This window comes from Pelophylax lessonae (genome assembly GCF_965119305.1).
Source record: "Pelophylax lessonae genome assembly, chromosome: 3".
NCBI classification, from domain to species: domain Eukaryota; kingdom Metazoa; phylum Chordata; class Amphibia; order Anura; family Ranidae; genus Pelophylax; species Pelophylax lessonae.
In genome coordinates this window covers 664473188-664489902 of record NC_138770.1, presented here as the reverse complement: position 1 = coordinate 664489902, position 16715 = coordinate 664473188, and the positions used below count along the sequence as shown (strand labels likewise).

Below are 16715 nucleotides of genomic sequence, written 5' to 3'. Positions count from 1 at the left end.
GTATTGTTTTTTTTTTTGCTATCTGTAAGGGGGCAATTCTTCTCAATGGCCACAAGTATAAGGAGCATTCTTCCCACTGACCATCATGCCAATGCATCATGAGTTGTAGATATAGTAATTTTTAGCAGGGGTTCCCTTAGACCGGAAACGTATTTAAAGGTTTCTGTGTTGAAAAGATTGAGAAAGGCTGATCTAGAGAGATCCCACAGGTATGGCACATACATACTTCCATTGATCCAATATGGGCCAATGAAACTAGGTAAGAACTGCCATACCTGGAATTCAACTTCAAAGTGGTTGTAAAGGCACAAGAATTTTTACCTTCATGCATTCTATGCATGAAAGTAAAAGCCCCCCCTGCCCCCGCCCCTAATACTTACCCAAACTCCCTCTCAATCCAGTGATGTCCACAAGAGCCTTGCCTCTCCAGGGACTCACACTCCTGATTGGCTATTGGCAGCAGTGGGAGCCATTGGCTCCCGCTGCTGTCAATCACAGACAGTGAGCGGGGCCCAACTGCAGCTGTGTGACTAAATGGACACATGAAGCAGCGGCTCCGCACGAGTGCCCCCATAGCAAGCTGCTTGCTGTGGGGGCACCTGACAGGAGGGAGGAGCCAGGTGCGCCCCGTGGGACCCGAGAAGAGGAGGATCCAAGCCACTCTATGCAAAACCAACTGCACAGAGCATGTAAGTAGAACATGTTTGTTATTTTAATGAAAAACAATTGAAGCTTTACTTTATATATAACTTTATATATATAATTTTATATATATATATATATATATATATATTTATTTATTTATTTATATACACACATATATATATATATATATATATATATATATATATATATATATACTTTATTTATATTATAAATTTATATTATATACATTTAAATTTATATTTAAATATTTATATTATATTTATATTTTATATTTAAATTTATATTTTATATTTTATTTACATTATAAATACTTTATTTATATTATAAATTTATAATACTAATTAGAAAATCCAGCCGACCATAGATATCCAGTCCTGCAAAACTGATCCCAAGGGCCAGAATTTACCAGCATTCCAATTGCAATGATCTCATGTCTAGATTCTACATATATAGGGGACATGTGGTAAAGAGCAAGGGTACAGAATACAATGATATTCCTGGGCACTAATCACATTTCAGATATATCAGCTTAAAGCGGTGGAAAATATTATTCTGTACTGGATGGTAAAAGTTACAGCGGATTGGTCTTTGCCTCAAATAAATGTGAACATTGATAAGACAAAAAACATCAAATAATACTAAATAATACAAGTGATGGTAGACTATGGAAACAACCAATAGGAAAAGGAGTCGAGGTGCACTAACTCACCTTCATCTGTTTTAAATCTTCAACTTTCACTTGTGGAATCAGTTCAAAACCTACAAGAACATCACAAGACAGACAATGAGTACCATAAACATGAATTACCTGTGAGCAAATATTGCCCTTTAACCCGACAATGCACACTAAAGCAACATATTACAATACATTACTAGTGTTGAGCGAACACGGACTGTATTATTCGTGTTCGTACCGAATAATTGGATTTTTTGTACCCGAACACGGACACGGACACTTTACTGTATGTTCGGGTAAAAATCCGTGTTCGGTCGTTTTATTTCCGGGTTTTGCATGCTTTGGCGCTCTTTTCATGGCGGGCTTTCAACAGCCAATCAACAATCGTTTAACTGGTGTGCCTTAAGCCATCCCAGCCATGCCTGCAAATGTCTCAGTAGCTGTGATTGGCCGTCTGAAGCATGTGACCAAGTCTTTATAAGTTCGAGGCAGCCGCAGCGGCGTCATTATGCTGCTTAGATTCAGGGACAGAGCACACATCAACGTGCTGGCTGCTGATTAGGGAAAGATAGGCAGGAAAAAACCATTTGTGTCCGGATAGAATTGAGGGACAGGTCGGAGTGTTTAGGCAGGGCGAGTTGTAGGCATTTTAGGGATAGAGTCTGCTGAATTATAGGGTCAGTGTCTTCTACAAACTACAATCGATATTGCTGTGTGGGGGGTGGGGTGAATCTGCACTCAATCCTGATCTACGATCTCTTCTCAATCCTGTTAGGGACAGAGTCTGCTGAATTTTAGGGAAACTGTGTTCTACAAACTACAATCGATATTGCTGTGTGGTGTGGGATAGGAGATAGGCAGGTGTCAGTGATCCACATCCATTTTTCTGTGTGTGAGCTGCAGTGAACACAATCTTTTTGGGCTGCAGTGAACACAATCTTTTTGGGCTGCAGTGAACACAATCTTTTTGGGCTGCAGTGAACACAATCTTTTTGGGCTGCAGTGAACACAATCTTTTTGGGCTGCAGTGAACACAATCTTTTTGGGGTGCAGTGAACAAAATCTTTTTGGGGTGCAGTGAACACAATCCTTTTTGGTGTGCAGTGAACACAATCTTTGTGGGGTGCAGTGAACAAAATCCTTTGTGGGGTGCAGTGAACACAATCTTTTTGGGGTGCAGTGAACAAAATCCTTTTTGGGGTGCAGTGAACAACATCCTTTTTGGGGTGCAGTGAACACAATCTTTTTGGGGTGCAGTGAACAAAATCCTTTGTGGGGTGCAGTGAACACAATCTTTTTGGGGTGCAGTGAACACAATCTTTTTGGGGTGGAGTGAACAACATCCTTTTTGGGGTGCAGTGAACAAAATCCTTTTTGGGGTGCAGTGAACAAAATCATTTTTGGGGTGCAGTGAACACAATCTTTTTGGGGTGCAGTGAACACAATCTTTGTGGGGTGCAGTGAACACAATCTTTTTGGGGTGGAGTGAACAACATCCTTTTTGGGGTGCAGTGAACAACATCCTTTTTGGGGTGCAGTGAACACAATCTTTTTGGGGTGCAGTGAACACAATCTTTGTGGGGTACAGTGAACAGAATCTTTGTGGGGTGCAGTGAACACAATCTTTGTGAGGTGCAGTGAACACAATCTTTGTGGGGTGCAGTGAACACAATCATTGTGGGGTGCAGTGAACTCAATCTTTGTGGGGTACAGTGAACACAATCTCATACTTCTGAAGGTTTGAGGGTGCTGCCTGTTCCATACTCCCCCTACTCCTCATCTAGCCTTTTAGGGGTACAAACAATAGTAATTGGGGCCTAGTGTGGTTGTGTACGTGTGATATACATACACTTTTTTGGGATCATATTTTCTATTCCGCTATTTAATCAAAAACCTTTGGGGATCAGTTAAATTGGGGGATAGTCTGTGTTGGTACGTGTGAGAGAGATCCACCTTTCCAAGTTGTTGGGGTTCATCTCATACTTCTGAAGGTTTGAGGGTGCTGCCTGTTCCATACTCCCCCTACTCCTAGCCTTTTAGGGGTACAAACAATAGTAATTGGGGCCTAGTGTGGTTGTGTACGTGTGATATACATACACTTTTTTGGGATCATATTTTCTATTCCGCTATTTAATCAAAAACCTTTGGGGATCAGTTAAATTGGGGGATAGTCTGTGTTGGTACGTGTGAGAGAGATCCACCTTTCCAAGTTGTTGGGGTTCATCTCATACTTCTGAAGGTTTGAGGGTGCTGCCTGTTCCATACTCCCCCTACTCCTAGCCTTTTAGGGGTACAAACAATAGTAATTGGGGCCTAGTGTGGTTGTGTACGTGTGATATACATACACTTTTTTGGGATCATATTTTCTATTCCGCTATTTAATCAAAAACCTTTGGGGATCAGTTAAATTGGGGGATAGTCTGTGTTGGTACGTGTGAGAGAGATCCACCTTTCCAAGTTGTTGGGGTTCATCTCATACTTCTGAAGGTTTGAGGGTGCTGCCTGTTCCATACTCCCCCTACTCCTAGCCTTTTAGGGGTACAAACAATAGTAATTGGGGCCTAGTGTGGTTGTGTACGTGTGATATACATACACTTTTTTGGGATCATATTTTCTATTCCGCTATTTAATCAAAAACCTTTGGGGATCAGTTAAATTGGGGGATAGTCTGTGTTGGTACGTGTGAGAGAGATCCACCTTTCCAAGTTGTTGGGGTTCATCTCATACTTCTGAAGGTTTGAGGGTGCTGCCTGTTCCATACTCCCCCTACTCCTAGCCTTTTAGGGGTACAAACAATAGTAATTGGGGCCTAGTGTGGTTGTGTACGTGTGATATACATACACTTTTTTGGGATCATATTTTCTATTCCGCTATTTAATCAAAAACCTTTGGGGATCAGTTAAATTGGGGGATAGTCTGTGTTGGTACGTGTGAGAGAGATCCACCTTTCCAAGTTGTTGGGGTTCATCTCATACTTCTGAAGGTTTGAGGGTGCTGCCTGTTCCATACTCCCCCTACTCCTAGCCTTTTAGGGGTACAAACAATAGTAATTGGGGCCTAGTGTGGTTGTGTACGTGTGATATACATACACTTTTTTGGGATCATATTTTCTATTCCGCTATTTAATCAAAAACCTCTGGGGATCAGTTAAATTGGGGGATAGTCTGTGTTGGTACGTGTGAGAGAGATCCACCTTTCCAAGTTGTTGGGGTTCATCTCATACTTCTGAAGGTTTGAGGGTGCTGCCTGTTCCATACTCCCCCTACTCCTAGCCTTTTAGGGGTACAAACAATAGTAATTGGGGCCTAGTGTGGTTGTGTACGTGTGATATACATACACTTTTTTGGGATCATATTTTCTATTCCGCTATTTAATCAAAAACCTTTGGGGATCAGTTAAATTGGGGGATAGTCTGTGTTGGTACGTGTGAGAGAGATCCACCTTTCCAAGTTGTTGGGGTTCATCTCATACTTCTGAAGGTTTGAGGGTGCTGCCTGTTCCATACTCCCCCTACTCCTCATCTAGCCTTTTAGGGGTACAAACAATAGTAATTGGGGCCTAGTGTGGTTGTGTACGTGCGAGATACATACACTTTTTTTTATCATATTTCCTATTCCGCTATTCAATAAAAACCTTTGAGGATCAATTGAATTGCGGGATAGTCTGTGTCGGTACGTGTGAGAGAGATCCACCTTTCCAAGTTGTTGGGGTTCATCTCATACTTCTGAAGGTTTGAGGGTGCTGCCTGTTCCATACCCCCCCTACTCCTCATCTAGCCTTTTAGGGGTACAAACAATAGTAATTGGGGCCTAGTGTGGTTGTGTACGTGCGAGATACATACACTTTTTTTGATCATATTTCCTATTCCGCTATTCAATAAAAACCTTTGAGGATCAATTGAATTGCGGGATAGTCTGTGTCGGTACGTGTGAGAGAGATCCACCTTTCCAAGTTGTTGGGGTTCATCTCATACTTCTGAAGGTTTGAGGGTGCTGCCTGTTCCATACTCCCCCTACTCCTAGCCTTTTAGGGGTACAAACAATAGTAATTGGGGCCTAGTGTGGTTGTGTACGTGTGATATACATACACTTTTTTTGGATCATATTTTCTATTCCGCTATTCAATAAAAACCTTTCTAGGGCAAGATCTTAAATTACAGAAATATGAGGAGACCGTCAAATAAGGGCCGTGGCCTGGGTCGTGGTGCTGCTGGTAGAGCTCCTGTTGCAAGGAGAGGACATGGTCGATCTGTGCCAGCTACACGCACAAGTGAAACACCTTCCTCAAGTGTGAGTAGGCGACAGAACCTGCATCAGTATTTGGTAGGGCATCAAACGCCCCTAGAAGTGATGAGGCCAGAACAAGTTGAGGCGATAGTAGATTGGTTTGCTGCTGACAGTGCCTCCAGTTCCTTCACATTGTCTCCCACCCAGTCTACTGCAGAAAGGTCAGAGTTGGCACCTGCAGCCAATGTCCAACCGTCTTTCACCTCACCCCCTTGCAAATCAGGCCAGCAGTCTGAGCCCCAAGCCATACAGCAGTCTCTTATTCTTTTTGAGGACTCTGTCAGCAGGGTTTCCCAGGGCCATCCACCTAGCCCTGCCCCAGAAGTGGAAGAGATTGAGTGCAGCGATGCCCAACCACTTATTTCTCAAGATGAGTACATGCAAGGATCATCGCAGCACGTCTCCGATGATGACGAAACGCAGGTGCCAACTGCTGCGGCGTTCAGCATTGTGGAGACCGACAAGGAGGGCAGGGGTGAAGACTGGGTGGAAGATGATGTGGAGGACGATGAGGTCCTCGACCCCACATGGAATGAACGTCATGCAGGTGACCTGAGTAGTTTGGAGGAAGAGGCGGTGGTCGCACAGAGCCACCAGCACAGCAGAAGAGGGAGCAGGGTGCAGAAGCGGAGCGGCCGTGCCCTAGACACTACGCCCGCTACTGCCCAACGCAGCAAGGGAACGAGCGCACCAAAGTCAGCTCAAAGGAGTTCTCTAGCGTGGAAGTTCTTTAGAAAATGTGCTGATGACAGGACACGAGTGGTTTGCACCCTGTGCAATCAGAGCTTGAAGCGAGGCATGAACCTTCTCAACCTGAGCACAACCTGCATGATCAGGCATCTAAGTGCAAAGCACGAGCTGCAGTGGAGTACACACCTTCAAAACCAAGAAACGTCTCTGGCTCATCCTGCTTCCTCTTCTGCTGCAGTCTCGGCCGCTCCAGCCACATCTGTAGTGATACCGGCACCTGCCACCCCGCAAACAGACGATCTGTCAGCAACACCACCACCTGGGTCACCAACAACCATCTCCACAATGTCCCGTGGAAGCGTTCAGCTTTCCATCTCCCAAACACTTGAGAGGAAGAGGAAGTACCCCCCTACCCACCCGCGATCCCTGGCCCTGAATGCCAGCATTTCAAAATTATTGGCCTTTGAAATGCTGTCATTCCGTCTGGTGGAGACGCACAGTTTTAAAAACCTTATGTCGGTGGCTGTCCCACAGTACGTCGTGCCCAGCCGCCACTACTTTTCCAGGCAAGCCATCCCTTCCCTGCACAACCAAGTGGGGGAAAATATCAGGTGTGCACTGCGCAACGCCATCTGTGCCAAGGTCCACCTAACTACGGATACGTGGACCAGTAAGCACGGTCAGGGGCGTTATATCTCCCTAACGGCACACTGGGTAAATGCAGTGGCGGATGGGCCTGAGGCGGATAGCAATTTGGCGCATGTCCTTCCACCACCGAGGATTGCAGGGCGCTTCAGTTCGCCTCCTGTTCGTAACTCCTCCTACTCCGCTTCCTCATCCTCTACCGCCTCCTCATCCGGACAGCGTAACACCTTCACCACCAACTTCAGCACGGCCAGGGGTAAACGACAGCAGGCAGTTTTACAACTTGCCTGTTTGGGGGACAAACCACACACCGCGCAGGAGTTGTGGAGGAGCATGGAACAGCAGACAAATGAGTGGTTGCTGCCACCGAGCCTCAAGCCCGGCCTGGTGGTGTGTGATAACGGGCGAAATCTCATAGCAGCTCTGGGCCTAGCCGGTTTGACGCACATCCCTTGCCTGGCGCATGTGCTGAATTTGGTGGTGCAGAGGTTCCTTAAAAACTACCCCGATATGTCAGAGCTGCTGCAGAAAGTGCGGGCCGTTTGTGCGCACTTTCGGCGTTCTCACCCTGCTGCTGCTCGCCTGGCAGCGCTGCAGCGTAACTTCGGCCTTCCCGCTCACCGCCTCATATGTGACGTGCCCACAAGGTGGAACTCCACCTTGCACATGCTGGAAAGACTGTGCGAGCAGCAGCAGGCCATAGTGGAGTTTCAGCTGCAGCACGCACGCGTGAGTCGCTCTGCGGAACAGCACCACTTCACCACCAATAACTGGGCCTCCATGCGAGACCTGTGTGCCTTGTTGCGCTGTTTTGAGTACTCCACCAACATGGCCAGTGGCAATGACGCCGTTCTCAGCTTAACTATCCCACTTCTATGCCTCCTTGAAAAAACAATTCGGGCGATGATGGAAGAGGATGTGGCACAGGATGAGGAGGAGGAGGAGGATGAAGAGGTAACATTTCCAAGGCTTTCAGGGCAGTCATTCGCAAGGGGCTCCGAGGGTGGGTTCCTGCACACGCAAACGCCAGGGACGCAATTGTCCAGCAGGGGCACAGTTCTGGAGGATGAGGAGGATGAGGAGGAGGAGGAGCTGGAGGAGGAGATGGAACCATGTTCACAGCAGGGTGGCACCCAGGCCAGCTCATGGCCATCACTGGTGCGTGGCTGGGGGGATACAGAGGACACGGACGATACACCTCCCACAGAGGACAGCCTTTCGTCGCCTCTGGGCAGCCTGGCACACATGAGCGATTACATGCTGCAGTGTCTCCACAACGACCGCCGAGTTGCCCACATTCTAACTTGTGCTGATTACTGGGTGGCCACGCTGCTGGATCCCCGTTACAAGGACAACGTACCGTCCTTAATTCACTCACTGGAGCGCGATCGCAAGATGCGCGAGTACAAGCGCACGCTGGTAGACGCCATGCTGCTGGCATTCCCATCTGACAGCGGGGCCACAGTGGAAGCACAAGGCAGAGGAGGAGGAGGAGGAGGTCGCCAACGCAACCAGGGCACCGCCAGCACCTCAGAAGGCAGGGTTAGCATGGCCGAAATGTGGAAAAGCTTTGTCAGCACGCCACAACAAACAGCAGCACCAGCAGCTCAGATGGAACGTCTTAGCAGGAGGCAGCATTTTACCAACATGGTGGAGCAGTATGTGTGCACACGCCTACATGTAGTGAATGACGGGTCTGCCCCCTTCAACTTCTGGGTCTCCAAATTGGGCACATGGCCTGAGCTTGCCCTTTACGCCTTGGAGGTGCTGGCGTGCCCTGCAGCCAGTGTATTATCTGAACGGGTATTTAGCACGGCTGGGGGCGTTATAACAGACAAGCGCAGCCGCCTGTCCAGAGACAATGTGGACAAGCTCACGTTCATTAAAATGAACCAGGCATGGATCCCACGGGACTTTTCCGTACCTTATGCAGAATAGCAATGGATACCGACCTTACCCACCCATTGTTCCATTTTTGCTCTTTCTCACTCTTTTGGGGTGTACCCTCATTTAAAATTTTTGAAAAGAAGCAGTGTTGGCTACCTCGTCCTCCTCCTCAGGGCCAGATTAATGTAGGGGCTATTGGAGCTGCAGCTCCAGGCCCCTACCTTTTATATAGGCCCCGGGTTGGCCATATTCACTGTTACCGCTCTTCTGTCACTTGTAAACACAGAAGTCTGGCTTCTATGCTCGCTTCCCCAGGCAGCACCCTCAGAACCTCCCCACACAGCGTGAAGGCCGGACAAGGAGGGACAGTTGGCGATGCATGGATGTGTTTATGGGCTTCAGAGACAGCATCCCATGTTGAATTAGGCATGCATGGCTGCACCCTTCCTCCTCTGGGTGCATGGCAAGGCACGGCCCTTAAGGCCCTTCAAAATCCTCAGCACCAAGCCCATGATGCTGTTAATCCGGCCCTGGTCCTCCTCCACCGCCGCTTCCACCTACACCGCCCATAGGTGTGCGCAGCCTATTGCATTAAGGTGTGCACCCCAAAGTTGAAATACACATGCATGTGTTTGCCAGCAGGGAGAGTAATGTATCGGGGCCATGTACCTGTAGGCAAGGAGAAATAGAGCAGAGCAGGTCCCAGGGAGATCTTTCCCATCTCCTCACTGGCAATGCTATGTGCCCTAGGTGATTAGGGTGTGCCCAGGCACACCCAGCACACCCTGTGCGCACGCCTATGTCACCGCCACATCCACCACCACCTCAACCTCCCTCCTACTCCATATGGGCCTCGTCCTTCAGAGATGAAGAAGAACATTGTTTTATTTTTCTGTTTTTTTTTTGTTGTTTTAAGTTATTTCCCTATCCACATTTGTTTGCAGAGCACTTGCCATGCTCTTAATTACGTTTTGCTGCCATTTGCAGCACTCTAGCCCTTTCCTTTGGTGTTTTAGAGCCATTTTAGTGCCTTAAAGTTCGGGTCCCCATTGACTTCAATGGGGTTCGGTGTCCGGGAAAAGTTCGGTAAAAGTCCGGGACACGGACCCGGACTTTTTTTTAAAGTTCGGCCGAACCCGTCGAACACGGACATCTAGGTGTTCGCTCAACCCTATACATTACCATTACATTTTTACAAGCACACCAACATATGTGTGTGTGTGTGTGTATATATATATATACAGTGCCTTGCGAAAGTATTCGGCCCCCTTGAACTTTTCAACCTTTTGCCACATTTCAGGCTTTAAACATAAAGATATAAAACTGTAATTTTTTGTAAAGAATCAACAACAAGTGGGACACAATCATGAAGTGGAACGAAATTTATTGGATATTTCAAACTTTTTTAACAAATAAAAAACTGAAAAATTGGGCGTGCAAAATTATTCAGCCCCTTTAAGTTAATACTTTGTAGCGCCAACTTTTGCTGTGATTACAGCTGTAAGTCGCTTGGGGTATGTCTCTATCAGTTTTGCACATCGAGAGACTGAAATTTTTGCCTATTCCTCCTTGCAAAACAGCTCGAGCTCAGTGAGGTTGGATGGAGAGCGTTTGTGAACAGCAGTTTTCAGTTCTTTCCACAGATTCTCAATTGGATTCAGGTCTGGACTTTGACTTGGCCATTCTAACACCTGGATATGTTTATTTGTGAACCATTCCATTATAGATTTTGTTTTATGTTTTGGATTATTGTCTTGTTGGAAGACAAATCTCCATCCCAGTCTCAGGTCTTTTGCAGACTCCATCAGGTTTTCTTCCAGAATGGTCCTGTATTTGGCTCCATCCATCTTCCCATCAATTTTAACCATCTTCCCTGTCCCTGCTGAAGAAAAGCAGGCCCAAACCATGATGCTGCCACCACCATGTATGACAGTGGGGATGGTGTGTTCAGGGTGATGAGCTGTGTTGCTTTTACGCCAAACATAACGTTTTGCATTGTTGTCAAAAAGTTTGATTTTGGTTTCATCTGACCAGAGCACCTTCTTCCACATGTTTGGTGTCTCCCAGGTGGCTTGTGGCAAACTTTAACCACTTGCCGACCGCCGCACGACTATCTACGGCGGCGGTCAGCCCCTCACAGGCAAAGTGACGTAGGTCTACGTCGCTCGCCTGTGAGGGTTTAGGGAGCGAGTGCACGCCGCCAGAGGCGCGCTCCCGCGTGGTCACGGACCCCCCCGCGCGTGTGACCGGCGGACCCGATCGCCGCCGGCCACTCTGCGATCGGCGGGGGAGAGGGAGAAAGTCAGGCAGCTTGTGTAAACAAGCTGCCTGTCATTCTCCTCTCTGTATGAGAGATGATCACATGGATCTACTATGTAGATCCATTGATCACTCTGCATACAGTTGAAGCCACAGCCAATCACAGTTAGAATCACGCCCCTAGGGACACACACAGCCCCTCCCTCTCAAATAAAGTTAACCCCTTCACTACCAGTGTATTTTTACAGTAACAGTGCATATATATAGCACTGATTACTGTAGAAATGTCACTGGTAACCCCAAAAGTGTCAAAAATGTCAGTCAAGGGTCCGATCTTTCCGCCGCAATGTCGCAGTACCGCAAAAAAAATCGCAGATCGCCGCCATTACGCGTTAAAAAAACAACAAAAATGACAAAAATCTTTCCCTTTGTTAGTAAACGCAATAACTTTTGCGCAAACCAATCAAAATACGCTTTTTGCGATTTTTTTTTACCAAACATAGGTAGCATAAAACAAATTGGCCGAAAATATTAAAAAATTTTGATTTTTACATTTTTTTTTGGGGGGAATTTCATATAAAAAAAAGGGAAAAATATTGCTATTTTTGCAAAATTTACGCTCTTTTTTTGTTTATAGCGCGTGATCAAAAAATCGCACAGGTGATCAAATACCGCCAAAAGAAAGCTCTGTTTGTGGGAAAAAAAGGACGCCAAATTCGTTTAGGTACAGCGTCGCACGACCGCGCAATTGTCCGTTAAAGTCACGCAGTGCCGAATCGCAAAATACCCTCTGGTCGTTTAGCAGCCAAATCCTCCGGGGCTTAAGTGGTTAAACGACACTTTTTATGGATATCTTTAAGAAATGGCTTTCTTCTTGCCACTCTTCCATAAAGGCCAGATTTGTGCAGTATACGACTGATTGTTGTCCTATGGACAGAGTCTCCCACCTCAGCTGTAGATCTCTGCAGTTCATCCAGAGTGATCATGGGCCTCTTGGCTGCATCTCTGATCAGTCTTCTCCTTGTATGAGCTGAAAGTTTAGAGGGATGGCCAGGTCTTCGTAGATTTGCAGCGGTCTGATACTCCTTCCATTTCAATATTATCGCTTGCACAGTGCTCCTTGGGATGTTTAAAGCTTGGGAAATCTTTTTGTATCCAAATCCGGCTTTAAACTTCTCCACAACAGTATCTCGGACCTGCCTGGTGTGTTCCTTGTTCTTCATGATGCTCTCTGCGCTTTAAACAGACCTCTGAGACTATCACAGTGCAGGTGCATTTATACGGAGACTTGATTACACACAGGTGGATTCTATTTATCATCATTAGTCATTTAGGTCAACATTGGATCATTCAGAGATCCTCACTGAACTTCTGGAGAGAGTTTGCTGCACTGAAAGTGAAGGGGCTGAATAATTTTGCACGCCCAATTTTTCAGTTTTTTATTTGTTAACAAAGTTTGAAATATCCAATAAATTTTGTTCCACTTCATGATTGTGTCCCACTTGTTGATTCTTCACAAAACATTACAGTTTAATATCTTTATGTTTGAAGCCTGAAATGTGGCAAAAGGTCGAAAAGTTCAAGGGGGCTGAGTACATTCTGGTTGCCGAATTCCAAACTTTTTCAGCTAAAAGTTCGGAATTCGGCCGAATTTCGAACAGTCAATGTTCGGGTCGAACCGATGGTCGACCCAAACCGTTCGATCATCCCTAGCTGTAAGCCATAATCATCAAAATTAAAAGAAAGAAATGCTTGAAATATATCACTCTGTGTGTAACACATCTATATAAAATATATGAGTTTCACTTTTTGAATTGAATTACTGAAATAAATAAACTTTTTGATTACATTTAAATTTTTTGCAATGCACCTGTATAAATATGTATCTATATATATATATATCTATATATATATATATATATATATATATATCTATATATATCTATATATATATAGATATATATATATATATATACACACACACATATATATATATATATATATATATAGATATATATATATACATATATACTTCCCACCCTCCTACCCCCCCCCCCCTCTTATCCCCTTTCTCTCCCAGCTGCTCTCTCCTCTTCTTTCTCTTTCTTTTCTGCTTTTTGCTATCCTTTCACTTTCCTATAGGATCTCTCTGACTTTGGTTTTATGATGCAAGATGTTGTGCTATCATTATTTTTTCTCAGAATTTTTATGACTGGGTGTGCTTGGCACAAACTGAGATGTTCATGCACTTATTGATATTGTTCCATGGCTACTTGCCGTATTTCATGTCGGATTGTATGGTCTGTGTTCTGTTTTTCTTTGTCTTTTTGAAAAAATTTTCAATAAACAGAAATTAAACAAAAAATATATATACTGTACATATATATATAAATATATATATATACATACAAACTGTATAGAACAAGGATTGAGGACCATTATACATTTTATTGCAATCTGCAATCTTCTAAGCCACATACGATTTAAAAAATATATATATTACTACACTTTTTGCCCATTTTTACCCTTCCTCGTGCCATAAAACTGTTTGTTCAATTGAAACTTGGAATAAAGTTTACACTAATCCTTGCATGCTTTTTATATAGTTTGGACCCCAAGGCAAGACTGATCCAATTGCCATGCACAAACCTACCGACCTACCACTAGGCTGTCATATATATATATATATATATATATATATATATACACACACATATACATACATACATACATACACAAAAAAAAATAATTGCATAAAAAATGATTTTATTACATAAATTCTTATGTCTATAACAGTCTAGAATTCCCATGTGCCGGTCAGAATATAAAAATGTCCGTACCTTTTTTTACTTCGTTAGTTGTGCCTGAAGTAGACGCCGAGGTTTGCCTCAGTTCTGAGCTGGTTTGAGGGGTGACATTTGTTTTGGGGTTGTTGGCTTTCCCTTTCTTATCATTCTTTGTATTGTCAGACACATCTGCAATATCACTCTGAAAAGACAAGATGGTGGTGTCAGAACATCGGAGTTTACCCACATTTATACAGTTTGGATGCGACCCCATTCCCCGAACATTCAAATTATCAGCCATGGAGGATGTAAAGTAACCTAACCTATAACCATCATTACATTTTTATCAGTGGTGCCCCAAAATGAAAATTTCCAGTGCCGAAAACGAAGCCGAAAATTCAGGATGCTCTTGGCCGGAACCGAAAACCAAAATTGACATTTTAAAAAAATATATATATTTTTTATATATAATTGTAATATATTTGACATTTTTTAATTATTATCATGAATTTGAATTTTTTTCGGCCATTATCGGCACCTTTTCGGCAGATAGGCTGCTTTTACACTGAGCAGTTTTTTAAGCGCTTCCCTTTAAATTCAATGTATGTCTTCACACTGGTCTGTTCCTTGCGGTGTTAACAATTCTGCTTGCTGCATTTTTGCTGCATATTTGGTCAGTTAAAAAAATGCACCAAAAATGCACCTCCTCATTGAAATGCATTGAAAATGTTGCAAGAATGCATTAAAAATGCACCTGTGTTGCATTTTTGATGCGGTTCGAGTCACATGACCTATGAAAACCACACCATAACATTATGGAAAAATCGTGGTACAATCATTCATGGTTTCAGCGGCCATTATCGGCACCTTTTTTTTATAGGCAAAGCGTAGTTAACCCTATTTTCGGCTGATAACAGCGGCTGACATTTCGGTGGATCCCTAATTTTTATATGTAGCACCCTCCTAGGTAGGTGCTAGAGAGAAAGTATAGTTTTGAATTCTGTCTGCTTACCAGGAGGATTGCAGGTAAATCTATATTCGTCTCTGCCTGCCAGAGAGCAGGATCTGTTAGTGAGGTCTGCTCAATGTGCTCAGGTGCAACTCATTCTGTCTTCACACTGGTCCAATAGGGAGGCATGTTGGACAGTGGGAGGAAACGTGACCAATGAGTGCACAGGCGTTTAATACAGCCCTGGTGATTTGGCAGAGAAAACTGCCTCGGTGCATGCTGGGATACTGTATAAATGCGGGGAGCACATGTGCTCAGAGTCTTATGGCTGGATAGCGGAGTCCCAAAGGGAGGGGGTGGCTGCCTCCTCCTCTGTAGAGGTGCCATGCGGCCTCAGGTTGTCGACAACCTGAGGGCCTAGAGAGCTAGAGAGGAACTGAACCCAGAGGTCCGGTGAAGCTGACTGGAAGGGGAGACACTGGAGGATCTGATTCTGCAGTACAGTGAGTACAGATCTGTGTTAAGGGGCCTGACCTGAGGGGGCCACCCCTGCAGCTGGAAGAATCAGTGGACGTGTGTCAGTAAAGGTGGATGCTGGAGAGTATACTGAAGATAATGTAGGTTCACCAAGTCTATTGCTGGAGAGAGAGAGCAAGGAGACGTAACCCTTTCCATACATGTGGTAGTATGGATTAAGCAGTGTGACTGCTTCCACAAGCAGCCAGTTGAAGCCAAGTGAGAGTTGTCCTTATCCAATGTATATAGTTCTTCTCCCATCCAAGTTCCACAATAAATACTAAAAACCATGACCCCTGGGCTGTTTATTGAGTAACGAGCCATTGGGAATAAGATTAAATGTGTGAACTTTACCCTAAATTACTGTGTGCTGGTGATCAGAGGAGGCCCGAGAAGTCATAATACAGCAAGTCCTACGGGGACAGTGCTACATATACCCTTGATAAAGTCACGTGTGTTGTGACGCAACACGTCGGGAGGAGACGGGTGACGTCACTTCCGGTTTTCGGCCGAGACCGGAAGTCCAACATTCAGAGACATTACATCATCTGGGGACTCAGCGTTCTCATCCACTGTCCATCTGCAATCTTTATTTTTATTGTAAGTCACTACTTTTTATAAATAAACTTCTCCTTTGATATCTTACACAATGGAGATGTCTGCTTGCTTTTCATGAGTATTACCGTTGTGGAGGATTTGTTCCATCTTGGGATTATTTTGAATGCGCATATTATCCTTCATTGAGCGGCCATTGCACTTATAGGTAGATGAGTGTCTGTTTGTTTCTGGGATCTTGCACGGAAGACACTTTTTTAATATTGATTGTCGTCACTCATGTGTGGACTTTCAGCAATTTTTGATATATTTTTTTTCTCATCACTCTATGGATTTTTATTATAGACAATTCTTTTGAATATATTTTTCTTCACATTTATTGCACTATTCATGTGTGATTTTTTTTTCATTTGTGTTTTTTTACCTATTAGCATGTTCTTTATATATGCACATTATTGGAGTTCATGTTGGTCCTTATTATAATGCCACTATTTGTTTATTATAGCGCTGATTTTTTTCTTTTTTATAGTGTTACATATAGGTAGTTTGAAATGAGCCCCTCTGCAGGTTTTTTTTTTTTTTTTTGCAGTTCCCAGACTTGGGCTTCAAGACTATGCATAATACTAATTATTACATTTACAAATACAGGTAAATTATAGAGCTTGATGTATCTAATCTGATCAATGTGTAGTAGTGTTCTAAAACCCTTAGTTTTGTTTATAATTTGTTATTATACATGTACATGAAGGCAGCCATATTTGTTTTTTTCCTGCTTTGCAATGCTGCACTATGGTTGTGCT

The 16715-nt window shown here is 44.2% G+C and overlaps 1 protein-coding gene across 7 annotated transcripts in view; it reads right to left on the bottom strand.

Moving 5' to 3' along the window:
- Positions 1–16715, bottom strand: part of PLCB4 (phospholipase C beta 4) — a 608938-nt gene that overhangs the window by 90775 nt on the left and 501448 nt on the right. For all 7 annotated transcript variants that reach the window (XM_082250179.1, XM_082250184.1, XM_082250183.1 and 4 more), the window contains 2 exons: positions 13950–14097; positions 1376–1425 (listed from right to left, as the gene is read on the bottom strand). In XM_082250179.1, coding sequence (XP_082106305.1) covers positions 1376–1425; positions 13950–14097 — 198 coding nt within the window. The remainder of the gene's footprint in view (positions 1–1375; positions 1426–13949; positions 14098–16715) is intronic.